The 18,080-nt window shown below is 35.6% G+C and overlaps 1 protein-coding gene across 4 annotated transcripts in view; it reads left to right on the forward strand.

Moving 5' to 3' along the window:
- The window catches only part of CADPS2 (calcium dependent secretion activator 2), a 409,931-nt gene that overhangs the window by 227,542 nt on the left and 164,309 nt on the right, over positions 1-18,080 (forward strand). For all 4 annotated transcript variants that reach the window (XM_083366018.1, XM_083366019.1, XM_083366020.1 and 1 more), the window contains exons 11-13: positions 861-1,061; positions 7,878-8,014; positions 11,367-11,554. In XM_083366018.1, the coding sequence (XP_083222144.1) occupies positions 861-1,061; positions 7,878-8,014; positions 11,367-11,554 (526 nt within the window). The remainder of the gene's footprint in view (positions 1-860; positions 1,062-7,877; positions 8,015-11,366; positions 11,555-18,080) is intronic.

Genomic DNA, 18,080 nt, shown 5'->3' on the forward strand with positions numbered 1-18,080 from the left:
GAAAAGCAATATTTCGTTCAAAGGTGAGGATAAGGTTTTGATTCTGATTTTATAGTGGTCTTCCTCCTGAAGATATCAAATGCAAAGTAGTAAATGGTACAGCTACCAATTAACCCTTTTGTATAATAGCCATCATACCAATTTTCCTTTTATGCTTTCTTTAGCAAGAACTTACTCAATAGATGAATTAGTACAGTAGTGCTTAGGACAGAAAGTTTCAAGGGAAGTTGGTTAACTAGAGAAATGTATTTAAGTGGGAGCACAATCCACTAATATACATAAAAGGATCAAAGTGTCATTTGTCTACATGTCTAACAGAAAGGTAAAGCTGTAACTGGAAATATCCTCAACATAGAAGAATTTTCTCTTGTCACTGGGATTTGAGGTGAGCATGAGTTTGTTTCTCCTCACTCCAATCACTATATTGAGTGGACCTGGGAAATTTCTTACAGAAGAACATAAATGTTCTTTCTAAGAGCTATTATCTGAGAGACCCTTTTGAAGATGCTTCTGCTTAATATGCCATCTCTTGGGTAGACAGGACTAGGCATTTTTATGCATGTCTTCCAAGTTGTATAATATTACTCCCATTGAAATTGTCCTCCATGTTTTCTGGTTGCAGCAGAGACATCAAGGTCTATCTCTTCAATTTAGCTTTTGAGTGCTTTTAATGATTTTTAACATTTACATTTTAACTGTGCCTTTAATTATGTTTCTATTAATTTAGTCACTTTAAGTTTTCTTTTTAGATTGAAAGGTAGACTATAAATCCAGTTATTAGTTAAGGAGGAAGAGGAAAGAGAAAACTTAATTTCATGTCAGTTGACTTGGCTGCATCCTGAGTTCTTCTAATTCTGCAGGCCTTCAAGGTGGTCAGATGTTCTTCAATGCTGTCAAAGAAGGCGACATAGTGATATTTGCCAGTGATGATGAACAAGATCGGATCCTTTGGGTCCAAGCAATGTATAGAGCTACTGGTCAATCTTACAAGCCAGTTTCTGTAGGTCAAGCACAGAAGATGAATCCAAAAGGAAACAATACTCACACAGATTTATCACAGAGTAAGTTTACATTGTTCTTAATTTATGGGATTTCAATTGTATAATTAATCAGCATTTAACTTGACTGTTCTTGAAAATTTATAGTATTACTAACCATTAGAAACCAGACTTGTAGCTCATTATTGCTGTTGTGTTACTTTTTAAAATATGTAATTGGTATCATTAAAATTCAATACAGATTCTCATGGAAACAGTTTTTAGGGATTATTTTTGTTTCAGGGTTTACTCTGATTTTATAACAAATACCTTCAATTGGGTATTCAAGACTAAGTTGCATCATTATTTTTATGAAATAATATTGAGCAAGACGAGCATAAGATTACATCGCTTCATGAATTATCATTTGAAGAAATTTTCTTTTTTTTTTTTTTATTGAAAAGTTTTATAAAATACAATTTTCCTTTAAAAAAACCCCCCTTCCCCCTCCCTCCTCCCCTCCCTACCTCCCCCCTATCTCCCCCCCTCCCCCTCCCCCTCCTCCCTCCCCTACCTCCCCCCCTCCACTTCCCCTCCTCCCCCCTCCCCCCCCCCGACTTCCCAGAGCAAAATACAAGGTATATATCTAAAAGGCAATCATAAACAATCATATACTAACAATTATAAACTCTAAAATCCATCACTCTCTAGCTTGTATATAGTAAACCAATCCTTAATAATACTAAATATATATAAAAAACTAAAATAAAAGAAAACTAGCATCATTCCCATCTATGTTCTTCCACAATTCACTATTACCTTAACATATTCTCATTTGCACATTAATAAATAGTTCTTACACAAATTAACCCACATTAACCCACAAAACTTTCTTCCTCTTCCTCTGTAGTAAGTTGTCCATTAATTCCAAATTAAAAAAAAAAAAAATCTATTACCATACATAGCATCCCAAAACTTTTTTTTTTTTTTTAAAAAAAACACAACTACCACTTAACTATAAATATTTTGTGGAAGTTCCATAGATTTCTACTGGTCTTATTTTTTTTCCTTTTTTGAGCGTTTTAAGGCAGCACGCGTCACCCTCTGTTCTCTAAGATCATCCAAAAGAGTTGCAGCTTGAACTCCTCCTGTACCCTTCTCGTCTATCTGTGCATCTTCATCCTCTTGATGTTCTCCTTCTCCAGATCCCTCTGCAGCTTCCAGAAGTGTTGATGGGGTTACTTTCAAGACATTATTATAAAAATCATGCGCTTGCTTCACATTACTCAAACAGTACCTTTTGCCATCATACATGAAGCTCAACCCAGCTGGGATCTCCCATCTGAACCTTATATCTCTTTGCTTGAGCTCTTGCACAAGAAATATAAAATCCTTCCTTCTCTTTAAAATCTTTGGAGGAATTTCTTTTAGAACCAAAACTTGTTGACCAGCAATCACAACTTTGGTATCGTAGGCAGCTTGTATAACTTCATCTCTAATTTCCCTTTTTACAAAATAAACCACCACATCTCTAGGCAACTTTCTCTGTTTAGCAATCCACGAATTCACACGAAACACTTTGTCCATACCTTGTTTTAATTCAGATGCTGGATGGTTCAATACTCCCTCAAAAGCCTCAGAAACCAGCTGCTTTAAATCTTCCTTAATATTCTCTTTTAGGCCTCTAATTCTCACAGCAAACTGCATCTGGTAAAATTGAGCCAAGCTCTGTTCACTGTCAATTTTGTCTTTTAAATCTTCAATTTCCAATACTTTTGCTTCTAATAAAGCATTCTTTTGAATCAAATCTTGCACTTGATCATCCAGCACCTCCACACATTTAGCAACTTTTTGCACTGAGGACAAAATGTCTACCTTCATTTCTCTAAGTTTCTGTTCCATCCTTTCTTCCATTCTCTGCTCCAATTTCTCCAATTTCTCCTCCATCTGTAGAAATTTAACACCCATTGACTCCAAAATTAACTGGGTATGTTTTTCAAGATCCTTCGATGTCAATACATCAGGAGAATGCAACGCCTGCAGCAATGATTGTTGTTGCACCGGAGAATTTCCAGCACTCCGAAAAGTTCTAGGGGGAGGTTTAGCCGCCATCTTTTACTTACAATTGTGACGCACTTTCACTTTAAGTTTTAAGCAAAGTCCATCAAGCTTGAGAGTAAAATAAAATCTTCTTCATCTCTTCATCTTTCCCTCTTGTACTGCTCTGCCTGCTCTTTCCCTTTCATAGTCTCTCCTTCAAGCAGGGATGGTCGCAGACGCCTGGCTCTGCTCCATGAAGTCCGGAGCAGAGACGCTAGCCAGCTGGGAGCAGCCCAGGCTACGGGGGAGTTCAATCCTTCAGCCGCCCAAGCTCCAAGCTCAGGCGGCCCCGGAGAACTCAACCCCCACCTGGGGGCTCACCCCCTCCTCTTCTCCCGAGGAGGGGGCTTCAGATTCGCCCGAACAGCTGATCGGCGCTGTTTCGGGCGAAAAAACACCAGCTGAGCCGCGGGCAGCCCGGGAAGGCTCCCTCCGTCGCCGCGGAGCCACCGGAAAAAAAAATAAAAAAAAATAAAAAAAAATAAAAATAAAAATAAAAAATAAAAATAATTAAAAAAAAAAAAGAAATTTTCCAATTTTCTTCCTTGCCAGGAATTTCAAGCTGTAAACTCGGGGAAGAGGAGGTAGTGGGGTAATTGACATCAAAGGATACTTTACTGCAATTAACCAGATGTGAAGCCTTGCCAGTAAAGTTGGATTCTAAAGACAGGGTGGAAAGTTGGACTCTAAAGACAAGATGAGAATTCTAATGTACTGTCTTCACTGTTGAAGATCGTTTCCAGCATATCCCTTTTAGGAGAAGGTTGGGAAGAAAATGATGCAGGTTGCATCAGTATGCCAATTATGCCCAACTACATATCTTGGCCATTGACCAAATTATTTATGCTGTCAAAGTGCTGTCCAAAAACCTAATATCAACTAAGTCTGTATAGGAAGGAAGTGTTAAGGCTTAACTCCAGCAAGAATTACTTCTGATGATATTCCTCCATTAATTCTAAATGAGTTTGCACTTCCCTAGCAGATTCAGTTTGCAATTTTGGTGGCCCTTCAAGCTTTTATTTTAAATAGGGCCTTCACTCAGCTCCATCTAGTGTACTAATTGTGACTTTTCCTAGCTGGCATTAATTACTATTACTCATGCCTTAGTTACCTCTTGACTGGTAACAGTCAATAAGCTTCACATGGGGATGCCATTGAAACTGCAGCTGGTCCAGAATATAGCTGATTCATATACTGATGGATGTAACACCTTTATTCACAGAGCAGCACTAGTTGCTACTTGGCTTGAGGATGCTCCTAGCCCAGGGGTGTCAAACTTGCAACATCACGTGACGTGTCACGATGTATCACGACTTTTTTTTCCATTGCCGGGAATGGGGAGGGCACAGTTTTGGCATGACGTATCTGGCCCATGGCTCAGCAGTTTGACACTCCTGTCCTAGCCTCTGAAATAGCACTCCACCTGATCTGCAACTGGCTCCTTCGGGCTTTTAAAAGCTGGTTAAAACCTGGTTGTTCCATTAAGCAAGAAAAGTCAGTTTGCTGTAATTGCCTCTTGGTCAGGAGAGTGGGTCAAGTTTCACTACTACTGATGTTTTCAGTTATTACTGCCAGTTTCATAGGCATTTCTAGTAGTTCTTTTATTGATTATATGATAATTGAAGTGGTTCATATGGCTCTAAAAAATTAACTCAAGCTGATAATATAATAAGAACAATGACTCACCACCCTTTTGGCTTAAAGAAATAGCCAGAGAGTAAGCATATAGTGCCATTTCAACCATCTTAGCTAACTAAATCCTATTTAATAATACCTCTTTCTATTGTTATTTGGAAATAATACATTTTTTCCATATGTAACTATAGCATCCTTTTATGTTTTTGGCTTACTTTGTATTTAATAATACTTTAACATTTATATGAGACAGTACTTCTGAAGGACGATGCCACCCACATTTATATTTATTGATTTCCTGATACAAATAATACCGATTTTTAAAATCGAAAATGAGAGGCAGCCTTAAGAATGGCGTGCCTTGTTTCATTCTCCAAACTTTCCATAAAGAAATATTGGCTGCTTTCTCCTAAGGCTAGGAAGAGACATATATTCCTTAAATATAAAATGTGACAGCAAAATATGTGGTCCTGTGTGGCAGGTATCAACCTAAGGGTTAACTATCATTTTCCTTGTCATCTTGCTGCATCCTTTCTATGTCTAGTTGCTTGACAATAGCTACAGGATAATTTTCGGTTTTATCAAATTTCCTTTCCATCGTACTTCCTGCAACTGTCTCTTGATTGAACTTAGTACAGATGGGGGATCATCAAAATAGCCAGCCCTTGCTTGCTATGCTAATGGCAGAAATGCAGCAAAAACAGTCAGCAAAAACAGCAAAATGCAGTTTAAACAGTTCTCTGTTTTAACAAAATGTTCTAGTAGCTATTTTTCTGTTTGTGTGTGTGTGTGTGTGTGTTATATGAAGACAGCTAAGGAAAATAACATTAACATTTTATAAACCATTTTCCATCTCAGTTTCCCAATACTTTAACAATTTTAACTGAACAATATCCCCTAAAAAAAACTATGTTTGGATAGGATTCTTTCTGCTCTTTTGGGGAATCGCAGACTGTTTGTGTATTTATCCAAATGAAGCTCAAGATCAATTATCACAGAGTAGTGCAGCAATGTGGCATCAATTTATGTTGATATAACTCTACTATGAGTTCAAGGGCCTATGCTACCAAATAATTAAGGTTTTAATGGTATGTAGGACTATATAATAAGTAAACTTGTTTTCAAAAAAAGTTAATGAACTTACATAAACTAATTCACTTTTCTTCTTTTTAATAGATAAAGATTATTAATATGAAATATCAAGGCTTTGAATTATTTTGAAATATCTAGATCTAATTTATATGCATGATAAGGAGAGGGGAAAAAATCACCATTGTCTTTCTTTTTCCTTTTCTGTATCAGATGATTACAGTAAGCCATCAGCGTAACAATTTTCCCCATATCCTTTGCTAATCAGAAATGTTTTGCATATATAAAATTAATAGCAAAGTGCCATATATGCTACATCGCAATTCAGTTAAAAACTGTCAGTCTACTTAAGAATAATTCAAATCCCTTTCTACACTAGGAGATTCTTAAATCATGTAGTTATATCTAAAATTAATATTTTATGCTTGGTAATTAAATACAGTCATTTAATTACATACATCAATATATCTTAGGACTTGAGGAGTGGGGGAAGTATTGTTCCAAAAACTCTGTAAAAATTTACTCCTGTTATCTGTAGATGATAATCTCATAGCGTAACCTATCAATGTGTTATCACACAGTTTATTTGCTATATGTACCTTGTTAAATCTGTCACATGAATGTGACTCTTGCTTTGACAATACAGAGCCAAGTGATATGAATTTGTTTCTGCATCTTTTCGGGATATGATGCTGTAGATCCTTCAGTTTGAATTAAATAATTCTTCCATCTGCAAATGCATCTGAAAGTTGGACTTGACATGGATCAATATGATCTGGGGCTAAATTTCTAAATGTGACTGATTATGTTAGCATCATGCCCACAGATCAATATGGAGTCTTATTATGAACCTAACTTTAGAATTGGATTTAATCAATAAACTTTTGTCTCCTTTTTAATAGAAATTTTAGGTTTGTAGCACAGTTTTCAAGAATATATTGAGAATACATCTTTTCTAGTAACAAACATTAAAAACCTCTATATTTGAAATTAAAAGAACAAAGAAGAGCAAAGACCTTATTGTAAGGGTCAAATCAATTTTTTAGTTGATAGTGGCCTGTTCACTCCCAATATTGTGTACAAAATCAAAGTGAGCTAATGTGCTAATGCATAACTAGTCCTTTTGGCAATGGTAAGGCTTTTTCTGTCCATACTTTATAGCAACTTGCATTGAGGATTTTGACAAAACATACCATTAACGAAAGAATCACTAGATTGTGTCTTTTGATAAACCCGCGGGGTTCAAAGGCGTTGAAAGATGCAATCTCTGAACAACAATAAATTCAGATATTTGATTGAGGTGCCATTTAAAATGGTATGTTATATATAATTTGCACAAAGAAATATTGTTTCCCGTTTCATTACTCTTGTTCTGGAAGGCTGAAAGAGCTCTTTGCCATTACTACTTTATGTTTGTTTCTTTAAAAACGGCATATAAAAAGCAAAAGACTGGAAATGACCCTGTGTGGGGCTATGTGTTCATTTTTGCTTGAGTTTGATGTTTAAGAAATGGGCTTCCAGCTATCTTCCATTGCTACTTTCCTCTGAGATAAGTGTCTTCATGCCTGTAAGCAAAGACATGTTGTTTTAAATAAACCAAATCTTCTGTACAGTTAGTATCTTGTTAAAACAGGCATCTCATAGTTAGTATTGGCAAAACAGTTGATATTAAACTTTCTAAAATTTTAGAATATCATTACAGAGAAAGCTTTGCAGTGGGCAATGTATGAAAACAATATTGAAAGTATTTCTGTGTGAATATTTTGTTATTTATATGTGAGAATTTTAAAGCATATAAATATACAAGTATATGTGTATCTCTTTATCTATATGTTTGTGTATATGTATATATGTATATGTGTGTGTGTGTGTGTGTGTGTGTTACTCTGTTTGTCCATGAATTATATCATTGTCATTTGCTTAGATTCTACTTGTGACGGTATTTTTACAGAAAGAAGTGGTGAGACTTGGAAAAGAAGACAGGTTCTAATTAAAGCTGTTCTCCATATAACTTTAAGCTCTTGTTAAAGTGAAATAATCTATATCAAAGTATTATTTTTACCTTTCTACATGCAGATGCAGATCATGCACAGAAGCATGACATGGATGAGTTTATTTCTGCTAATCCTTGCACATTTGACCATGCTGCACTCTTTAGAGTACTACAGAGACAGACCTTGGATCACCGACTGAATGATTCCTATTCTTGTTTGGTGAGTAAAAGGGCTAGAATAAAAGAAGTGACGGAAAAGAAAAACTGAGAAATAGAAAGACTGCAAACTGGTCTTTTCTTCTAGACGCATTTAATAACTATGCGTGAGGTTAGTATAAAGCATTTCAATCGATTGCCTTCAAATTTGAAAATTATACATTTGCAGCCTACTGCTGTGCCACTCAATAGAAAAGAGAAGAGATTCAAACCGTCTCTGAACCATGGTTTATCAGCTCCTCTTGGGAGGGCTGAATAAAAGCAGAAGGCTTTAATAAATATAGAACCCTCTGTGGTAGGATTTGCTAACACCTGTACAGGCATTTTAAGGTACAAATCCAGCTTGCCAGATGTCAAGCATTATGTCATCTATCTGGTAATTCTCTCCTCCTTTATGGACTGAGAAGAGAAAAGAAATGAAAAGAACAGAATCAAAACCACTGGGGGGGAGAGAGAGAGATTTATTGCACTTGTATTCAGCTGAGTCAAGGTTAGTTTCCTAAGCTTAAATCCTGAATGCATTTCCTTACCACTCTAGAGGTACTCTGTAATTTATTTCCTTTCTTTCTTTCTTTTTTTTCACTTTCAAATGAGCACATAGAACATTTAAAGAGTGATATTGCAATCATGAAGGTGGGTAATTGAGAAGAGTAAGAGGAAAAAATGTAAAAGATGATATGCAATTCTTCACATCAGTTTTCGGTTTGGCTGCTGATTCCTTTTGTTTATAGCTGTAACATATTTTATTACTGTCACCAGCCAACAGAACAAAAGATAAGATCGTCCCCTAGTACAAGTTTTTATATATCAAAATGATAAAATAAGAATTGTACAACAAAAATAATAGCTTTCACGGCAAAAGCAGAAACTGGTATCTTGAAAAACATAATTTGCTGTGAGGTCTGACCCACCAATTTTCTGCTTTAGACATGGCATATTCTTATATCTAGGTATAGTTTTCTTTTAATTTATAAATTACTAATCACAAAAAGATAAGGGCAAAGCTTACAATACAACAAACGTAGGTTTGCCATTCAGTAAATGCTGAGTTTTTTTTAAAAAAAGTAGCGTTATTATGTATGTGCACGATGAGACACGCTTGATGGATCTAGGACTTGATATTTTTAGATAGATAGATAGATAGATACAGACAGACAGACAGACAGACAGACAGATATAAAACCATCCTCTCTTGACTCCTTTTCTGTGATGCACTAAATGTGAAGTATGGTGGTGTATACTAAGGTGAGGGGGATAGGCTTATTTGCTGCAGCAGGAAAGAACTAGGGAAATGTAGACTATTGGAGATTGCTTTATATTGATTAAAACCATCATTTTACCTAATTTATTGTATACCTATCTTCTGTAACTCCCCAATCTTTCAGATAGGTATCCTTTTCAATGCTACTTCAGATAATAAGGTTGCTCTGGCATAGTAACGCATATGCCTTGCCATTGATTGTAGCTCTTCTCTTTATTAGTAATATTTGAAGCTAAGTATGGTGTGGGTGTGGAGAAGGTTATTTTTGTGACACCCTCCCTCCCCCATTATTTTTTCATCAGTATAGATAGTTGGAAATTTGGCACCCATGGAAACCTGGAGAGACATCAACTAATTTATAGTAGAAATTCTTCTCTAACATCCATTTGGAAAGAATATTTTAATTTCCTTCTTTTCAATCTGCATATACTGAAAATAACGTTTTAAAAAAGAGTCTCTTGCATCTTGGTAAATTGAATGAAAATAGCTACATGCATTATTTCTTTGCACAAGAAAAGAAGCCTAATGTGGAAAAACTAGATTTAAACACAAACTGATTAAAACCATAATCTTTGCTGAAGTATCTTTCCTCAACTCCCTGATAAGGAGTGGAAAACTTGTAAGCAACTATAAAACAGTACATGATTATCATAATTTTATCACATTAAAAACTCAATTTTCTGTTGTGCCGGCAGAGCTACAAATTTGGGAGGGGGGGGAATAAATGAAGACTCATATGACAAAATGGACATTCTAGTGATAGAGAATGATTCAGATGTAGCATTTCCTGCATTCAGTCTCAAGCACTTTCAGAGAGAAATGAGAAAGTGTCTCCAAAACCCAAAGCTTCCAATCAAAGCTAGTAATTCTAGTTGAAACAGACCAACGGCTTGACTTGCTATAAGACAGCTTCCTGTTGGGACCCCTTTCCTGTTGCTCTCACAAAACAAAATATTACTGCAAATAATCAAGCCTTGCTTATTATTCACACAAATGGCTCTATAAAAATGTCATATGCTTCTTTAAGAATTACAAGAACAGTAATCTTGGCTTCTTTAGCCAAGAAACCATGACTTTTCAGGTCTGTCAAAAGGTCTGCTATTGAACATCCTCAGTTTGGCCCTTTTCTAAATCATGATTCTCTCAAAACCAAGAAAATTATTCTTCATATTTTCTAAAATGCTACCAAGGAAAGAAAAGGCACCTTTGATTTATTTTTTTTATAACGAGATAGAATTTTGTGTAAAGATAGGCAGATTTATTGTTGAACAGATTTTCACAAATTTGGGTCTAGCTGTCTGGTATCTTATGTCTATTTAATGCTATGATTGTTCTTATTACTGATCTTGGTCAGATGAAATATTGTGCCATGTTTTTATTCATGTTTAAGATATCACAATAGTCCAGACCTCTGAGAGCTAAGATGTTGGTTTTTGTTGTTATTATTACTTTTCGGAAGCATCAGTCCTCCTTTATTGTCTCACTTTCTGAGCAGCTTTGTATCATGATTTCTGTGCTGAGCATCCCAGAATGCTTAACTGCTCTAAGCTAAAGAAATATGTTTCAGTTGATTCAGCTATATCTATTGCAAGATATGGAGTCTAGATGTCAACACAGCCTTCTAGATGATATCCTGGAATATCCTGGAATATCATCCAGTGATCATTTTTTTAACTATAGAACAAAAAGTATGAAAAACTGACTTTGCTCAAGGCAAAGTGAATAATTGCAACTATTTCTTATTACTCTTTTAGAGTTTTTTTCCCCATATAATACTCTATCATGGTAACCTCCTTTCCATAAGAAATTGTAGTCTGTTGTATCTGAGATACCATTTTAGACATTTTGGTATACAGTGTGGAATAGTTTTGGATGAACTACTGTGAAAAAAATTACTTCTGACATTTTTAGTTGTCGAGCTAATGATTGTTTGAATTTAGTGGCTCGTAATTTATTGACCAAAGAAATGGAATGGAGCTTATTAAAATTATAATAGTTCAAAAGGTTTATATAATACACTGAGAACTTGTTTGAGGGGGGAAAAAAGAACAGCCTATATTCATTAAAGAGCTTTTTTTCTTCTCATCTTTTGCAGGGCTGGTTTAGCCCCGGCCAAGTCTTCGTGTTAGATGAATATTGTGCTCGTTATGGAGTAAGAGGCTGTCACCGCCATCTCTGCTATCTGAATGAATTGATGGAACACTCAGAAAATGGTGCTGTCATTGACCCAACCTTGCTCCATTACAGCTTTGCCTTTTGTGCTTCTCATGTTCATGGCAACAGGTATTTTAAGATGCAAGCATGCTGCAAAAAGTCATTACTCTGTGTGATAAATGAGAAACAAGCAATGTATTTAGATTTCACTTCTCCCACTTAGAACAGAGCCAAGAAATGAATGAGTATAAGGGTTAAATTCATACAAAATATTGCTGTTGATTCTGAAGTGTGATAAAATGCTTTTCCATATAAATGAGGGCTCTTGTTTAAAATAGACTAGCATTTCAAAAGTCCTCTATTTGAAGGCTATTTTTTATTTTATACATTGGGTATAGAGAAACCTTCACCAACCAGTTACCCTCCAGATATGTCAGCTACAAATCCTATTGTCCTCAAGTGCATGGTGGCTAGAAAAATGTAGAAAGGCTGAAGAATGGAAGGCATGAAATAGAAAGCAAGGTATCCATGTTTAAACTATGAGATGGATGATGCTGGTAAACACTACATTCTAATGCAAAGATAGAAGCAACATTATTGCTACAGGAGATTATTTAATCTGATAGCATGTGATTTAGAAAGCATTATAGACCAACTACATAGATAGGACTTCTGACATTTGGGTATGAATCTATGGCTGATTCAAAACATGGATAACTTAGGTTGCCTCAAGGGTCACTCCAGGATATGTACAGTTTATTTGCATAGGGAATAGAGTTTTTGAAAAATGAAATGAATAACATAAGCCTTTAGAAAATTTATAGCCCCAATTTGCTGCTTAAATCAAGAAGAGAGCAACGTTTTGACCTCCCAAACACAAAATTGTATATAACTCAATCAAAGAAACAAAGAAATAAAATATTTTTAAAAATCTGTTAAGCTGCACTTTTTATTATTCTTGCCTAGATTTGTGTCTTAAAACTCTGTCCAGGTTTAGCAGTGATGATTATGATAAGCTACCTAGATCCATCATAGAGTCCAGTGATTTATTTTAAGTACTAGCTTTGGCTACAATTTTAAAAGTGAGGTAAGAAAATCTACTTCAGCTAGAAAGTATTTTTTATGGAAACATTTTCTAGGAAAAATATTTATGCATAGTATATTAAATACATTGTCAATAAATTGGTGTTTTTCAGGATAGAATTGGGATTTGATTTATAGACATTCCAATAGTGATTCCTAGTTTTATTGCCTCTACTTGTCCTATGTTTCCTTCTCAACTTCTAAGACTCCTTTACATCTTTTAAATCATAATAGTTGGAAGAGAATGGATTCTTCTGTTAAAGCAAAATTTGTTTTTCTAAGTAAATTTTGTCTGGCAAAAAATCTTAATTTGAGGGACAAAAATTAAGCAAATTTGGCACAGACTTTAGTAAACTGGTAAAAATTTGGTGAGTAAGCAGATATTTCAATTGAATAAATAAATAAATTCCATAAGGCATGTGATTCATATATAACATCATACTTGTGTAAATATACATCCTTAAACACACATGTATACATTTGGGTGAAAGATTTCAAGATTATAAAAAATTTGTTTAACTTTGCTAGACTGGAGGCTTTGTATTAAAATAGCAAAAAAACATGTCATATATTTAGGGAATTTTTTGCACGCACATACAGGATATTGAGTGATAGAATGTTACCATGGAAAGCTGTAACACTCCACTCCAAAAACTAGCCAACAGCTAAAGACTACAGTGGCTAGAATTAATCCACATAGGCTTTCAGAGCAGTCCATTAGGTCCTCCCATTTTTGAACTCTCCTCCATCCTTTGACCTTCCATCATAAGTTCTTATAGAAGTTATAGATTCCAGAAATCATTGCAGTACTCATATATTTCTTGCTAAACATTAGAAAAAAGTGAACATCTACTTTTTTATATTATGGGATACTAAAAAAATCTACTACCATTTTTTTCACCAACAGCATAGTTTCATTTAATAGATACATAACTTCCTTTTCAAGAACTAAACCCCAACAAAGCTAGTTTGTAAACTATATAACCAAGCTGTAAAAACAATATTTATATATAAATTAACAGTGAAAGAGTTACAAACAGAGTAACGTAGTCGGTAAAGAAGGACGGTGAAATCAGAAGTGGTCCAGAACAACAACAAAAATAATCCTAAAGGTTAGTGGAGTGGAACCATATCTACTTCATTAGGAGAGAGGACACCAGAGGTGTGGAACTACCAGAGCTGCAGTCATGCCCTTATTAATTATCAATCTCATGGAACTTCCTCTTTACTAGAAACATAAGCTTCAGAACTGATTTTACATCTTGGATAATTCCGCATTTATGTCCATGTTTTAGATAATGTAGCCCCAAATTACATTATTTAAGCATCCAATTCAGCTGGTGCAAAATAAGTTTCACATGAGTTCAAAAGTTAGTTATGACTCTTAAATTCCTTATTAGTTGTAGCTTCAAAATCAGGTGTTGTTGGGGGTTTTTTAAGTAAAGCACCAACTAGAAGTAAAGTATAATAATCAAGGCTGGATTTAAGCAGTTCATTGTGGCTGTAATGGCAAGGATGGGTTTCTCTGGATAAGTAAGCTAAAAATTATAAAACATTTTGAGCAAGCTAAAAAGTATGTAATAACCGCTTTTGGCCATATATATTAATTAAAGCTTCTCAATAAATATATGTCCAGGAGAATCCCTAAACAATGTACCTGCTTCTTTAGAAGAAGTGTGTTCCAATCCAAAGTAAATGGTCCCCATTCTACATCAATTCTAATCTTACCTGGATTCTGCTTCAGTTCATTTCTCCTCATCCATCACAGACTTGCTTAGATTTATATTGGTTTTTTTAAAAAAATTAAAGAGATGGAAATTAGAAGTAGAGCATCAGCTGCATATTGATATTTTAACCAAAACTCCCAGATTACTTTTCCTAGCAGTTTCATGGTGATACCAAAAAGCAAGGACAAAATATGAAATCTTAAGAAATATCAAAGGTTATGTAATTAAGCCAAGGCCACCAGTTTGGAAATCATTGATATATACATATCCTTTGTGTTGTAAACGTGTTTTTTTTCTGACTGCATTGTGGTTGCGTTTATATACAGTATGTTCATTTAGCATGAGAACTGGATCTTAAGAAATTAAAAGCCATTTCTGAAATAAAACTAGATAGGAAATTAAATCCCAAAGGAAGTTTATGCATTTGTGAATCATTTTAAGTAATCAAGGCAGGACTCCTTGCCTTTTATCTGCCTCAGTGACTTATTAAAATTTGTTAATTATATTCTGGTACTATTTCAAGCCCTTAGAAAAGTGAATAGACTAGGAATTCTAGGTGCCTCCTATATATTTTTAAAAGGATCTTTCTTCATAAGCAGTACTTTGTTGGAGCAGTGAATGAGCTTTCAGGCAAAATGGCCATGGTCTAGTTTTCACTGGCAGCTGTGGCTGGCATCTTCAGAGGCAGCATGAGTTACTTTCAGATGTAGCTCTTAGCAGCTCAGAGACAACTGAAGTGGCCTTTGGATTTAAACCTAGCATGCCAATCTCTGATTGTTCCATGTCACAGGAGTTCAAGAAAGCTGGTTCCAGACTGATTCCTCATCCGATCGTCCATTTGGTCCATTTTGAATTAGTACTCACCTAGATTCTTTTGTGTGTGTGTGTGTGTGTGTGTGTGTGTGTACATGTGTATTTGAATGAGTAAAGTTTGGCAAATGTTAACATGTGATTTGCTTAGTCTTCTGGAATTTATTTGGTTAAAAGTAAACATTTCATAATAAAAATTCAGAATAATATATACATTGGCGTAAAGAAGATATGGCCAATTTAAGTACAGCCAAAGAGCTTAATTTATATTGCTCAAAAAAGGATGGGCTCTATTGTCATGGTTGGCCGTTTCTTATAATTAACAAAGGCAAATGAGGACAGCCTTGGAGGGCTGAATTTCTCAGGAGTCTCTCCTTTTCCAATAGTCTGCTGCAGGATTTCCCAAAGTGTAAGGTGTACTTCCCTTGAATAGGTGCAGACAGGGTCCAGGATAGGTGTGAAGAATCTTTTAGTTACATTGTTACAATAAATCTACTTTTCCCAATGTTTTATTGCATTATTTTTGTTGTTTATTTCTGTTCTTTTTTGGATTTTGATTTTTAAGGGTGTAATTTCTGTTTCATATACGGTAATCTTACTGATTCTAACAGGAAAAGCTGTCTGTAAAATGTCAGAATTTTCTGGTTACTTCAGCAGACAGAGAGTTATAAAACATTTTTTTAAAGACAATGAAATGTGGGCTGTAGATTCAATGGGCCCTTCATACATAATCTTACCTCGTATGTAACTTTTTTTTATCTTTGCCATGAAGAATTGTTTTGGGAAGGCACTAAAGCATCCTAGTATTAGAGCTTTTCAAAGTTTGGGGAGAGTTATTTGATTTAAATATCATGCCAGCCTAAATAATAAATAAGTTAACCACTCAGAAACACATTCCTGGATAGTATGGATTGATCCAGTTGGGCTTTCAAGTGTAGCACATTGCTTGAGTGCACTGATTACTTAATCATAGCCCATATAACTTCTTTTTAAAAAACCCATAATGTTACAAAAATGATATTTTCCATATGGATTCATAATTACTCAGCCTAATCATTTAGATAAGAACTTAGTGCTGCTGGGGAAAAAAGAGTAACTTTGGCCATTAGACAATAGAGAGCCAAACTAATGCAGTGGTTAACGGATTGGCCTAAGAACCAGGAAAATGTGAGTTCCAGGCCCTTCCTTAGATATGAAAGCCTGCTGGGTGACTTTGAGCTAGTTTCTCTCTCTCTCTCTCTCTCTCTCTCTCTCTCTCTCTCTCTCTCTCTCTCTCTCTCTCTCTCTCTCTCTCTCTCTCTCTCTCTCTCACGCACACACACACACACACACACACACACACTTCAACCGGTTGTTGCTATGGGGAAAATAGGAAATAGGAGTATTTAGGTATTAGGAATTTTGAGGTGACCAAAATATATTCCATAAGGCTCTACATTGAAGCATTTGCAGAGATACAACCCTTTCCTAAAATTCTTTTTATTTAGTGAATTATTATTAGCTTTTATTTTTTAAATCAAGATTTCAAGGCTTTTAGCATACTTTGCATGTTTATTCCTAAGCAATCCAGTATAGTCAGAGAAACTTTTGCATGGAAGTCTGATTATATACAACTACTTTGCTAGCCTTTTATGTTACTTTATTTTGAAAATGTTGATAGTTAACATTCAATACAGAGTAACTGATAATTGCCCAAACTTGTTTTCAAGAACTGAAAAGGAAGGTAGAACAATTTTTTATGTATTAAGTGAAGGACAATGGTGCCGCATTGAAATCTCCAAGCATATTTCTTCCAGGATGGTGAGCATTCTGTATGTATTCCTTCTATTCAAACCACTGTATTTGTGCAACATTATGAGTGTTACAGAAATGAAAGAATAGAATACTGTTGTAAATATGGGGTCTGGCTGGTATGAAGATACTGAAATAGAGAAAAAGAAATATGAAGAAAAGGGGAGAGAAGAAAGGTAAGTCAAGGACACAAATAGAAGCACTCTTTCAGGATTGTACACATACAGATAATAACATCCACTCATTCATTTACAATAATATAGAGGGAGGGGAAAGAATTTTACAGACAATGTATGACAGGTCAAAGTTCTAGGCTGCTCTATGTGATTGTACTTCTTAATTTTCTAAGTCAGGCTCTCAAGGAGAAAGATGACAACGTCAAGACAAAGGGTTTTTATGGCCCACTTATTAAATGGTTTGGGTGTATGAGATGAGCAGTGTATTCTGTTGTTAATAGGGCCATCATCACCTTATTACTTAGACTGACAGAAACCTTTCAAAAGCACGGTGCATAGTAGTGCAAGTTACTTTTCTATTCCGTAAAACAAGTTACTCTTATTATCTACTCACAAGATGCTGCTATGGAGCTTATGGCCTAAATATTAGACAGCTAATAAAAATAGGTCTTTGCAGTTTCACTGTAGTGCTCCATTTGTGTGCATATTTTATTTCATTTCATTTTATTAAATTTATATGCTGCCCTTCTCCCTGAGGACTCAGGGTGGCTCACAACAATAAAAATTAAAAAACATAGAGTAAAAAATTTAAAAGAGAATTAAACAATAAATGCAAAATTACAAAACAATTTAACCCAATAAAAAGCCTAATTAAAAATCGTAGTCAGTCCAGGCCTGCTTGTTGGAACAACCACTTCTTCAGGTCACGGCAGAAGGACCGAAGGTCAGGGGCCATCCTCAGCTCCAGAGGCAACTCATTCCAGAGGGTTGGCACACCCACAGAGAAGGCTCTCCCCCTGGGGGTCGCCAGCCAGCATTGCCTGGCCGACGGAACCCTAAGGAGGCCGACTCTGTGGGAGCAAACTGGGCGATGGGAGGTTGACAATGGCAGCAGGTGGTCTCACAAGTACCCCGGGCCTAAGCCAAGTAGGGCTTTAAAGGTTATTACCAGCACCTTGAATCGCACTTGGAGGGTAATCGGAAGCCAATGCAGCTCGCGCAGGTGTGGTGTAACATGGGAGTACCGAGATACTCCCATAAGCGCCCACGTGGCCGCATTTTGCACCA

This window comes from Vipera ursinii (genome assembly GCF_947247035.1).
Source record: "Vipera ursinii genome assembly, chromosome: 6".
Classification (NCBI taxonomy): Eukaryota; Metazoa; Chordata; class Lepidosauria; order Squamata; family Viperidae; genus Vipera; species Vipera ursinii.